This window comes from Eptesicus fuscus, chromosome 9, assembly GCF_027574615.1.
Source record: "Eptesicus fuscus isolate TK198812 chromosome 9, DD_ASM_mEF_20220401, whole genome shotgun sequence".
Taxonomy (NCBI): Eukaryota; Metazoa; Chordata; class Mammalia; order Chiroptera; family Vespertilionidae; genus Eptesicus; species Eptesicus fuscus.
In genome coordinates, this window is record NC_072481.1 from 49,838,721 (window position 1) to 49,851,269 (window position 12,549).

The window sequence follows — 12,549 nt, forward strand, 5'->3', positions numbered from 1 at the left end:
TTTAATTTTACGGAGCCTCAAGATATTAAAAGAATGTGAATAAGTATAACAACATTAGTTTAATAAATTTAATTTTCTTTAATATTCTCATTTATTAATGATTATTCCAATTTCCTAAAAAAAGTAATGATACTTATGATCAGAGCATTTAAGACATAAATCATCTATTAAATTAGAAGCTTTTATATTTTCTATCTACTTATTTATTCATTCATTCATTCATTTACTCATTTTTTTTATTTACTGCCGCTCCAAAAAGCATTTAAGGCAACTTTCTATGATGTTATTAATGGTTCTATGTGCTTCTTCGGATGTGTTCTGTTGTAATTGAACTTAGCTATTGTCTTGAAATGTTATGTTATCAGAGAGAAATATAATACAGTTGACCCTGTACAACATGGGTTTGATGTGTACAGGTCCACTTATATATGGATCTTTTTCAGTAAATATTGTGAATGTATTTTCTCTTATGATTTTCTTAATAACATTTTATTTATTCTAGCTTACTTTATTGTACAAATACAATATATAATACATATAACATACAAAATATGTGTTAATCAACTATTTGTGTTATCAGTAAGGTTACCGGTCAACAGTAGGCTATTAGTAATTAAGTTTTGGGGAAGTTAAAAGGTATATGTGGATTTTCGACTGCAAAGGAATCGGCACCCCTAACCATGTGTTGTTCAAGGGTCAACTGTATTGTAAAATGTCAATTCAAACTACCATTTTTATTATCCAGATTAATGGTAGAATAAATATTTTGATAGAAGAAGAATAAAGAATAGACTTTATTGAGAATCTACTATGTACCTGGTACAATGAGGTACTTTAAATATGTTTTTTCACCCAACTCTAACAAAAACTCTCATAGGAAGTATTTATCTTCATTATATAGATGAGAAATCTGAAGTTCATGTATCACAAAAAATAAGTCACTTGTATTTTTATTGTTTTACTATTGTAACCCCTGTCCCTAGAATAGGGGCAGCTAGAATTAGAATCTGACTCTGCTTGGCACCCCAGTTCCTGCTGTTTACTATATGATGATGCCTTCTCAAATGTTTGTAAAACCTGGCATTTCCTTAGAACATAATTCATAAGAGTTGATGAAGCTCTCTTGTACACACTATTATCCCACATCATCTTCCTAACAATCCAGTAAAGTAGATATCATGGGGTGAAAGAAAGAACACATAAGTAGAATATATTCATTTATCCAAAACATATCATGATCCAAATCATCCCCTGTGTGCTACAGACACATGCTTTCTGAGTTAGCTGAGCTTACTAAATGCTAATAGTTACCTTGCACTTATTAAGATCCTCTTGCACTTCCTTGAGCACTTACTACCACCTAGAAATATGCTTGGTAGCAGTCAAAAGCTGAAGGTTGTGAACCCAAGAAAATAATAAATTAATCATCCATGCTACTTCAGCCCCAGGGATAAGCAGGGATGTGGAAGAAATCATTAGCCTTTTCTAACTTCTGTTTGCAGTTTTTCGGCTGCCAATATTAATAGCGTGGTCTCTTCTACAGTGGAGCAATTGATAATTTGCTTCCTTTTCTTTCTTTTTTTAATGTCTCCCACCATAATATTATACCATACCACCTAATGCTTATTGGATTATTAAAATAGATATTAACATAAATTATAATTTCAAGAGAAGGGATGCTGAAATTATGGAAATATATGTATTAAATCATCTTTTCATAGAATTTTTCCCAGAAGAAAATGTTATCTGTTTTATTGGTTAATACTCATTCTGCTATATTTTGATTTAGATAAGTTTAGATAGCAATACTTGCACCTAAACGACTTTAAAATTTCTAATGTCCTTTATTACTGCATCTAGGCAGATGACTCAGGATCAAATAGTGCCAACATTTTACATGCATTTATTTACCTCAGTTCCAAGGATTACTTACTTGATGCCATTTAGGTGGCACCTAGGGGCAGTTTATGCCTACAGTTTCTATTGATCTTGCTGCATTTATTATTGGCTCCCTACCCTCAAGAAGGATTCTCTTAACTTCCTAATTATGCAAAATGTTTTTATCTTATAAACCACATACATTTTCATCAGTAGAAGCTAAAATTACCAAAATAATCTTAGCACCCATACAGATGCTTCTTCATCATTGTAATAAAATGCTGGTTTAAGAATCATGTGGACATGACCTTACCACCTCAGATTGAACCCTGTGATATCATAATAGTTTAGATTCAAGCTTGGCATATAGTTGTCTTTATAATACCTAATTTTTTTCAAAAATATGCAGGAAAAGAATAATATAACAATAATTTTGCCAGAAATATTTTGAGGAAAATTAATTTTAAAGCATTTTTTGAATCTATGGTAATGCCTTTCATGAATCATGTGACAATTACTGAGCAAAATAGATCTCTGAGATCTTAAGGGATACATTCCAAGACCTTTACAAAGTGCCTAATTGTAATACCTTACTTATATAATTTCTCCGACAAAATGCACTGAGCGTTTATTGTACCCATTAATTAGCAGACAAGAGCTAAGCCATTGGACCAGCTAAGTTCATTTTCTCCTACCTGTGAATCCTGTACATAAACATACTCACATATGGAGACAAATAGACATACCTGCATGCACATACTCATATATATGCACAGATATAGAGAGAGATACACATACTCATGCACATTTATGTCTCAGCAAAATTAGAAATTACTTCTCCCAATAGACATGTGTGATCATTCACAGCAGTGTTAAATCTACAAATGTCCACAGCAGTCTTTGGGACCAGTACCTATTGAGCAAAATTTTTATTAGCATTACTGAATTTCTTAAATACAATTTTTGATTTTTCACTAAATCACACTGACCATTTTCTCTATTATTTTGAAATATTGAAGATCTACAGAATTTAGAAGCTGAGAGAATGCTGCAGGTGATGATTTTCTATGTCCTTTAGATTTAATTGGTTACATGTGGTAAGGATAAGAAGATTTATTCTTAACCTTTTAAAATATATAAATAAAATATCTAGAAAGTGGTACTAAAAATAAATGAATAACTGAACCTCAATTCGGTTATTTTCTCTAAAATAATAAATTTCAACAGTGATAACTTCATTACTTTTTTTATACTATTCAATTGCTCCTTTTAATCTTCTGTAGAATTTAACAACTGAGCAACTCCATTTATACTTGGTTCATTAGCACTTTATCAAGAGTACAATTTTTTGTTAATGTCTATGCTCATTTTGGGAAATAATGAGAACCTACCATATAACTCTCTTTTGGGTTCCCCCATCCCAAACAATAAATTGTTCCCATACTCTGTTTCTGCAAACTGAAGTCACCCCTAGGATGTCTTACTTAAAACAAAAAGACCAAAACATTCTTGTAATTAATAAAGGAAATGGCGTTCAGACTATTTCTTTAATTTCGCTGTCTAGTGAAAGTATTTCTTTATGTGTCTGCATGTTTGTTTCCTTTGGCCGTAATAGAGAGAAATTGGTATGCTTGCTGATCCTAATTTTAAAGAGAAAAAGATTAATTTCTAAACGAATGAAGATCCTATATCATCATAATATTAGAAATTTAACTGAAGAGTTTTAGCCCTCCCCCCTTTTTCTTTACGCCAGAAAGAATTTTGCAATTATCAGTTGCTCTCTGTGATTAGGAGTCATATCTGGCCAGTTGAACCAAGTTTAATGGAGGAAAAATAGATGGCGTGATATGGAGGAAAGAAAAGGATACCTGTGTTGAGCTCTCAAAAATATCTGTGTTGCACAGACCTATCCAGATGAACACTTTATTATCCCACTTCACTGGCACAGAAACCTAGCCAGAATAAAACATGGGCCCGTACTGCCCAACCTGAATAATTACATTTTAACTGCTTAATTTTAATAATTTGAGTTGTCGTATTTTAATATCTAGAAAAATTGTTTGGGGGCATATGCTCAAATAATAATCCAGAAAAGGTAAAAACTAGAAAATTAATGCTTAAAGACAAACAGATGGACCCTGAATAGTTATCTGGTTATTTTTAAGTAATATAAACTTTAAATGTGTTAATGTTTGGTTTCCAAAGAAACACAAATTCATTTCTAGCTAACCCAGGAGCAATGCCTTTTCTCTTTTTTCACTCTTTCAGATAGGCTCATGAGAAAGAAATTCGCATGGCCAAAGAATAAGAAGAAAACTGAGTTATCTTCTTACTTTTCACTATGTCCATTAGGCCTCAGGAAAGCTTCATCTAGTTTCATAACAAATCTGATTTTCAAGTAACTCCAAGCAATGCTTTTAAAAAGGCATGCAGTCAGAATACAAACAGAGTGGTTATAGAATTGTTTTCTGAAGGAGAACAACGGGGACTATTCCATGTAATCAGAGGAAGCCTAGCAAGCAGCCCATGTTATAAAGAGAATGCTCTAGTTCTCCCTTTCTGGGTTTGGAAGACAATACTTCACAGAGTAGAGCTGCACATACATGCTGTAACTCAGCTTTATTTGTCTGTAGTGATCCTTCAAAACATCCACATAAAGTGGAATAGGGAACACTAAACATAGTATCTCACCCATAAGAATTCCTCAGGAACTTCCTGTGGATCCTGTAGGTTCCGGGAGGAGAAAGACTTTGTGAAAAGTTAATCTGATTTCAGAAGAAAAATATCCCACTATTATATCCCTCTGTGGTGTGTGATTCCTTCCTATTATTCAGGTCAGACTATGGAGGACCCCCCCCAAATATCTAATATTATAGTAATAAAGACAGGGAAATTATTATTTGTTAAAAATTATAAGCAGTAAATCAGCAAAAAAATAAATATATATAAAGAGTTTAAACTTTAATGCATGTGACCTATATAAATAAATTTCTAATTAAAAGTCATTATTTATTTATACTGTGATTCTAATAATACAATATTTTATGTTGTTTTAATTTCCACCTCATAGATATCTGTAGATAATGTCATATAACCATGAATCTTATATACACTATGCTAGTGTTACCACTCTTTTGGATTAGTGCAAGGTATATGTTCCCAGAATCAGTACAGCCTTATAAAATTTGTGTTAGGCTATGATTTCGAATATTGGGAGTTACATACTGTGTTTGTATGGTTTCACTTTATACTCTAGATGGTAGTAGCATACTCAAAAAATAAGCAAGTTTTAAATGTTGTGGTTTTTATCAGTTGGTTAATTTTATTTTTATTATTTTTATTCAGATACTATAAATAATCTAAACTTTTCTATAAATTTCAGTATGTAAATCTAAGATTGTTACTTTAGTTGAATTTCTCACTGCTTCCAGAAAGCTGTCAATTTAGAATTTTTTACTGAGTAAAAGATGTATAGTAATACTTCCAGTTCAGGATGTATGGGGGTTTTTTGCAGTTAAACAAAATTAATTTTACCATAATCATTAGGGACTCTCTTCAGAAAAATATGATTAAACTTCTATTACATCACTAAAGAATGCCATACCATTTTTGCAATAGACCCCGTCCCAGCAAAGCAACATTTTAGACAATGGACAAGAAGATGTATCTCCTAGTGGCCAATGGAATCCTTATCCTCTTGGGAGGCGGGATGTACCTCCGGACACCATTACTAAAAAGGTAACCAATTTTAAGTTGATGACACAAACCTTGAGCCTTGCACATCCATTGTAATATGTAATCCATATCTTATAGCTTAACATCATTTCTAACTTTGTGACAAATTTAGGCTAAATATTATTTTACTATAAGTATTATAATTGCACTGAAAAAGATGGTTAATTATAAGTGCAATGAAAAGGATGAAAAATGAACATTGCCAAATGTTCAGAGCTGGTAATAAATTTTTTCAAACATTCTGCTGCCTCTCTGCAGATACTAGCACCTCTTACTAGTGCCTGACACTCATCTTTGACATGCAAGTACAGGAAGGTGTGTAACATATACTTCTTTTTTTCTTGGCTTCAGCATTATGATGTAGCCAATTTGTATGAAATGAAATTTTTTAAAACATTTAGACATTTTTTTTTTTATTTTTAATATATGTTTATTGATTTCAGAGAGGAAAGGAGAGAGAGAGAGAGAGAGAGAGAGAGAGAAACATCAATGAGAGAGAATCATTGATTGGGTGCCTCCTGCACACCCCCTACTAGGGATCAAGCCCACAACCCAGGTATGTGCCCTGACTGGGCATTGAACCGTGACCTCTTGGTTCATAGGTCGATGCCCAACCATTGAGCCACGCTGGCTGAGCATGAAATGAAATTTGACTACAAAGAGATTGATTCGCATTTCTAAAGGTCATTCATTCATCCAATCATTCATTTAATAAACACTTAGTGAGTCAAGTAACACTGTTTGGAGCAGTTACTAGATGCTGAGGAACAAAAATGAATATGATATGGTGTCTTACCTCCAGGACCTTTTAGTCTAGTGAGATAGGCTGAGTGATCTGTAGGTAATCATAAGACTACACGTTAAGTTGCCATAAAGAGCATTAAAAAAAAACTGAGAGAAGATAATTGTGAGATATATGCGGGACAGGGGATTAGTATTCCAGAATATATGTTTTTAAACTTCTACAAATCAATAAGAAAATACATAACAATAGAATATTTTAAACCTATAAAATGCAAGGGAAATCAAAAGAGTAAATAAATATTTTAAAAACTGAATCATTTAATCAAGGAAATGCAAAAAAAAAGATGCTATTTTACACTGGCTAGATTTGGAAAAATTAAGTATGAAAAATGAAGCTGTTTGCAAGTATAAGAGCAATGGAAACTTTTATACTGCTTGTGGAAATAAAAATCACAACAGTTTGATAACAAATTACCTTATAAATGCATAGACCCTACATTCCAATAATTCTCTTTCTGAGATATTATTCTATAAAAATTCCTGAATATGTCATTCATATACTTTAAATATTTAGAATAGTTGAACATTAAAAAAACACAATATCTACCACCAGGAAAGTATATACACAAATTCTGCTAACCACACAAAGGAATATTTTACAGCCATGAAAATTACTTAACTTTAATTATGATAATGTATATAAAGTTTTAAAATATAATTAGAGTGAAAAAAATTAGTTTCAGAAGATGTCACACATCAAAAATACCACATTTATAAATCTCAAAAATAAGCAAAATTAAAATATATTGTTTAGGCATAATTACATGAGTGAGAAAACTAATTTTATAAAGAAACAGTTAACAAAAAATTTAAGATTATTGTTATCTCTAAAGGGAAAACTGGGGGTAGGATGAGGGAGGAAACTGGTATTATTGGTACTGTTCTATTTCTTAAGTTGAACTGTGGTTCTTACACTCTAGTTTTTAAGTTCATGAGTGTTCATTTTATAACTGTGATTCATAACTTACATATGCACTACATAATCAAAAACTCTTTGTAACCTAGGTGATGATTTTCCCCTTGATGATGACTTCAGTACTTTTAATATATATAAAAATACAAATTATTTACACCAAATAATTGTGAACACCCTGATTTGCAGGTGTTACACGTGTTATTAATCTGCCTATTGAGCAATATTCAGCAGTGCAGATAACTATAATATAGTGTGATCAGTGCTGTGAAGATGGGATACAGTGCTATGAGGGCATGCACCTGTTTAGTAAAGAAACTAAAGGAAATTGAGAATGAAGAGTGGTGTAAAATAAAGCTGGAGGGATAAACAGAAGCCAAATCATGCTGAGCCTTACAGTGAAGGAAATGGGAAGGGAAACATTGAACTATTTTAGACAGGGCATAGACAAGATTAAATTTTTCTTTAATGAGCACTGATAGCTTTTCAGAGAATGAATTGGAGAGGAGACAACTATAAGTAATTGTACCAGTTAAGAAATGTCTATTGTAATTCAGGGGAGATTATATGGAAGCAATAGGTGATGGAGAGAAATGCATAGATTCAATATATTCTTAAATGTTACACTGGACATGAAGCATAAGAGATAAAGGGCAGTTCCAAAATTGATTGATACTCAGGTTTCTAATTTGGGCAAGTGAGTGACGATATGCACTGAGATGGGAAATACAAAAAGAATAATAAGTGGAAGTGGAGAAGAGAGAGAGAGTAAGTTTAATATGTTGATTTGATGTATTGTTGGGGCATCTGAGTGGAAAAGTTTAGTGGATGTTTATATATATTTATCTGAAGTTCAGGAAAAAATATTTTTAATGTTTTTTATTGATTTGAGAAGAGAGAGAGGAAGGGAGAGGAATAGAGAGATAGAAACATCGATGAGAGAGAAACATTGATTGGCTGCCTCCTGCACCACCACCCCCAACTGGGGATCGAACACTTGACCTCCTGGTTCATGGGTCGATGCTCAATCACTGAGCCATACCATCTGGGTCAGGAGAGAAATCTTAGCTGGAGATTCAAACTTAGCAGTCATCAAATTGAGCCATGAGTGAGGTAGATGGATGACATAGAACTCCACAGAACACCAACATTTAAGAGACATTCCTAGAAAGAACAGAAAAGAAATCGTTTTTTCAGTGGGGTTCTTTCCTTTGCAAGGTATAAAAACTCAAGGGAAACAGCCTTGAACATTAAGGAAATGCTTAGCTAATATAAGAAACAGTCAAAATGTAGGGAAAGGCTGAGATCTATAATAATAAAAGTGTAATATGCTAATTAGACTGGACATCCTTCCGGAGGAACCGGGGGCTGTGAGGGAAGCCTGGGTCCTGGGTGCCAGAGGGAAGCCAGTGACAGCAGCTGGGGGAAGGAAGGCCTACTCTTGCATGAATTTCGTGCATCAGGCCTCTAGTTTATATATAACATTAAATATTAAGTTATTTCCCTCCTCACTCTTCCATTCATACTGTTAGCTTTATCCTAAAATCAGTTCCCCTCATTACAGAGTAAATAGAGACAGAAATCTAGAAAACTCAAAAAAAAGACTTACCTTTTGAAAGAAAAGATAGAATTATGGTGGACTCTGGAAGGGAATTTTTAAGACAGCAGACACCTGGTTATATTTAAAGGCTGAAGGGAAGAAGCTGTTGAAAATCTCAGACAAGCTAGGAGGAAAATTCCTCTTTATGAGAAAAGAGGAGAGGATGAACTGATGGCAAGAAATTAAAGGAGTACCTATCAGATCCTAATGTAGATTGCCTGCCGGAAGGAGGGAACCATATGCACATACATAGCTGCAAAGGACTACTATAATTTTCCCATACAAGGGAAAGCCTTATTCATGTATTACTCTAGATGCAACTAGGAGGTGTTTACATTATACATTCATACCTCCACTTTACATGAAATCTATTTTCGGTGTCCATAATGTCATGTTTAATCATACCATCAATACAAATCATGATGGACATTTTCTTGCTTCTATGTGTGCTTTAAGAGCCACGTGCAATCCTATTTATTGATTAATGGGCTGGAATAATTGTTTAATCTATTTGAAAACTTTATTAACCATTTATACTTCTTGCCAAATGTGAAATAATGTAATATGTCTTTAAATATGTATCATGTCTTCCATGTGTAAACTCATTTGTATATTCTTTCTACAATAATGATAAGCACTTTATGATTCAGCCCATGTTATAGTTCTGAGATTTTAGAATCTATAAATACATATGTCTACCTATTACCTCACAGAATAGAGAGAATAAAGCATGTTTAAATATCCAAATTTAGTTTTTTATTATATCTTATATTGAATATATCAAATTAGTATTCAGTGAGAATTAACCTAAGGAAATGAAAATGGTATGGGATTATTTGCCTAGGCTGCAGGATTTACCAAAATAGGTGTGAACATTATACTATTATTTATTCGGTTTATATTTTATTCTATAATAAATGTGTGTGTTTTTAAACTGTCGTTACTTTTGCCGTGAAGTGAAGTGAGTTGTCGTGAAGTGAGTAGTCATTAGGCTAGACAGGTTAAGAGTAGGAAATGAGAAATTGAGCTGCAAATGGAATGGAGAACAAAAGAGACTAAGTGTGAAGACGTCTTGCCAGCACCCAGCTGAGTTTCTTTCTCAAAGTCTCCGCAGATTTTTTCATAGTTCGCTCTGTGCCCGGAGACACTGCTATGACGCTACTACTGTGTAGAATTAGTACCATGACACTACTGTGACCAGAACTACTGTACCATCGCAGAGATTCGGTGGGAAATCCCTTTTAGAAAGGCTTTGGTTGAACGTGTGGCTCTCTGTTCTGGCCATCACAGCTCGTTGCTTGAACTAATATTGGTACTACTCATGGCTCTGACTAGTGGTACTGCAAGTACCACAGCAGAACAAATGTAGGGACTCTCCAAACTGGAGATCCAGAGACTGAGATACATAAAATAACTGGATGAAAAGTATTTATCTATCAGAAATACTTTTGTTCCTGTATCTGTCACAGGCCTCTGTACCATAGTAGCTAATCTATGGCAAAATGTTGAGATTGTTACATGCTGACTTGTGTGTGTTTTTTTTTTAATGGTGTAATAGAAGATGGTAGTTTTAAATTTTCTCTTGTTGTGTCAGTCTCCAAAATTTTAAATTCTGATTTCCATTAATTAAAAGAGTCTGGGGATCACTGCTAGAAGAACATGTCACAGCTATGTAAATCTCCCCCTGACTTCAAGGTAGGACTATACTTGAGCACTTTAAGAATTGCTATTACAGCCTTGCAATGGCAGAGAACTACAGTGTTTTCAGGAGTATTTGTATTTTAGAGTCCTATCACCTCACTGCCTTCACTACTGCAGTCTATTGGATTATGCCATAGTCACCATGGTAAGAATTATTATGTACCATGTATTATTAAATTTACTCTCTGCCAGGCATTTTGCTATATGGTTGCATTTCTTCTAATCCTCACAACCATCATATGAGGTAAGCAGTATTATTTTTATCCACTTTATTAAAGAAAAGATTGAGTTTAGCCCTGCTGGCTGGGCTCAGTGGTTGAGCATCGACCTATAAACCAGGAGGTCACAGTTTGATTCCCAGTCAGGGCACATGCCCAGGTTGCAGGCTCAGTCCCAGGTTTGGGGCATGCAGGAGGCAGCCAATTGGTGATTCTCCCTCATCATTGATGTTTCTATCTCTCTCTCCCTCTCCTGTCCTCTCTGAAATCAATAAAAATACATTTTAAAAGAAAGAAGTAAAGAAAAGACTGAGTTTAGGTTTCCTCAGTTAGAGAATTAAGAGTTTAGGTGCCCTAGCCAGTTTGGCTCAGTGGATAGAGCATCACCCTGCAGAGTGAAGGGTCCCAGATTTGATTCCAGTCAAGGGCACATGCCAGGGTTTTGGACTTGATCCCCAGTAGGGGACTTGCAGGAGGCAGGCAATCAATGATTCTCTCTCATCATTGATGTTTCTATCTCTCCCTCCCTCTCCCATCCTCTCTGAAATCAATAAAAATATTTTTTTCTTAAAAAAGAGTTTAGGTTAGGTTACTTGCCAAGCTTACAGAGGTGACTAAATATTTTAGATTATTCTCCTATATGTAACAGAAAAGAGAATGAAAGTCATAGTATAAAACGCAACTGAAAACAATTTTCATTTTAAAGTCAGACAGTAAATGATTTGTTAGAATCCTCTACAGGAATGACAAGGCTGTATTTCCCTAACTCTAAAATGACAAACTCTTTTAAAAGTATTGAGAGTCTTAAATAGGTTAAATATCTCTGAGGAGATTAAAAATTGAAGGATAATGTTGTCAGGATATGTTAAAATGTTGGAGCAGAAAACCATTGCAGCAAAAAGGCTAAAGTGACATATTCAAACAAATGAAACAAAATATTTTCCTTCTGGAAAGAGTAACTAAGAGACTTTAAAATCCTAGCGGTGTTAACACTGAAAATTCTTTAATATGTAGAGAGTGGACTTTCCAAGGTCTCTTTCTGCATTATCTCTCTTTTTTAATATATATATTTTTATTGTTAATAGTATTACAGATATCTCCCATTTCCCCCTCTTGCCCACTTCTCTCACCCTCTATACCCCCCCCCCCAGGTCTTTACCACCCTGTTGCCCATGTTCACGGACCATGCACATAAGTATACTAGAGGCCCGGTACACGAATTCATGCACCAGTGGAGTCCCTCAGCCTGACCTGTGGGATCGGGCCGAAACCAGCTCTCTGACATCCCCCGAGGGGTCCTGGATTGCAAGAGGGCACAGGCCAGGCCGAGGGACCCCATTAGTGCAAGATCGGGGCCAGGAGGGATGAGGGAGGTTGGCCAGCCAGGGAGGGACCACAAGAGGGCTCCAGTGTGTATCCGGCCCATCTCACTCAGTCCCGATTGGCCAGACCCCAGCAGCAAGCTAACTTACCAGTCAGAGCATCTGCCCTCTGGTGGTCAGTGCACATCATAGCAAGCAGTTGAGTGGCCTTAGGATATCATTAGCATATTATGCTTTGATTGGTTAAACGGACGACCAGATAACCAGACACTTAGCATATTGGGCTTTTATTATATAGGATAAGTTCTTTGGTTTATCTCTTCTCGTCCCCTCATTCTCACAGCAAGTTATGTCAGTCTGTTCCATGCCTCCATTCTT

The 12,549-nt window shown here is 34.7% G+C and overlaps 1 protein-coding gene across 1 annotated transcript in view; it reads left to right on the forward strand.

The window, feature by feature from the left end:
* Positions 1–12,549, forward strand: part of LRRC7 (leucine rich repeat containing 7) — a 478,750-nt gene that overhangs the window by 411,041 nt on the left and 55,160 nt on the right. Inside the window, exon 23 of the mRNA XM_008139425.3 lies at positions 5,497–5,616. Coding sequence (XP_008137647.3) covers positions 5,497–5,616 — 120 coding nt within the window. The remainder of the gene's footprint in view (positions 1–5,496; positions 5,617–12,549) is intronic.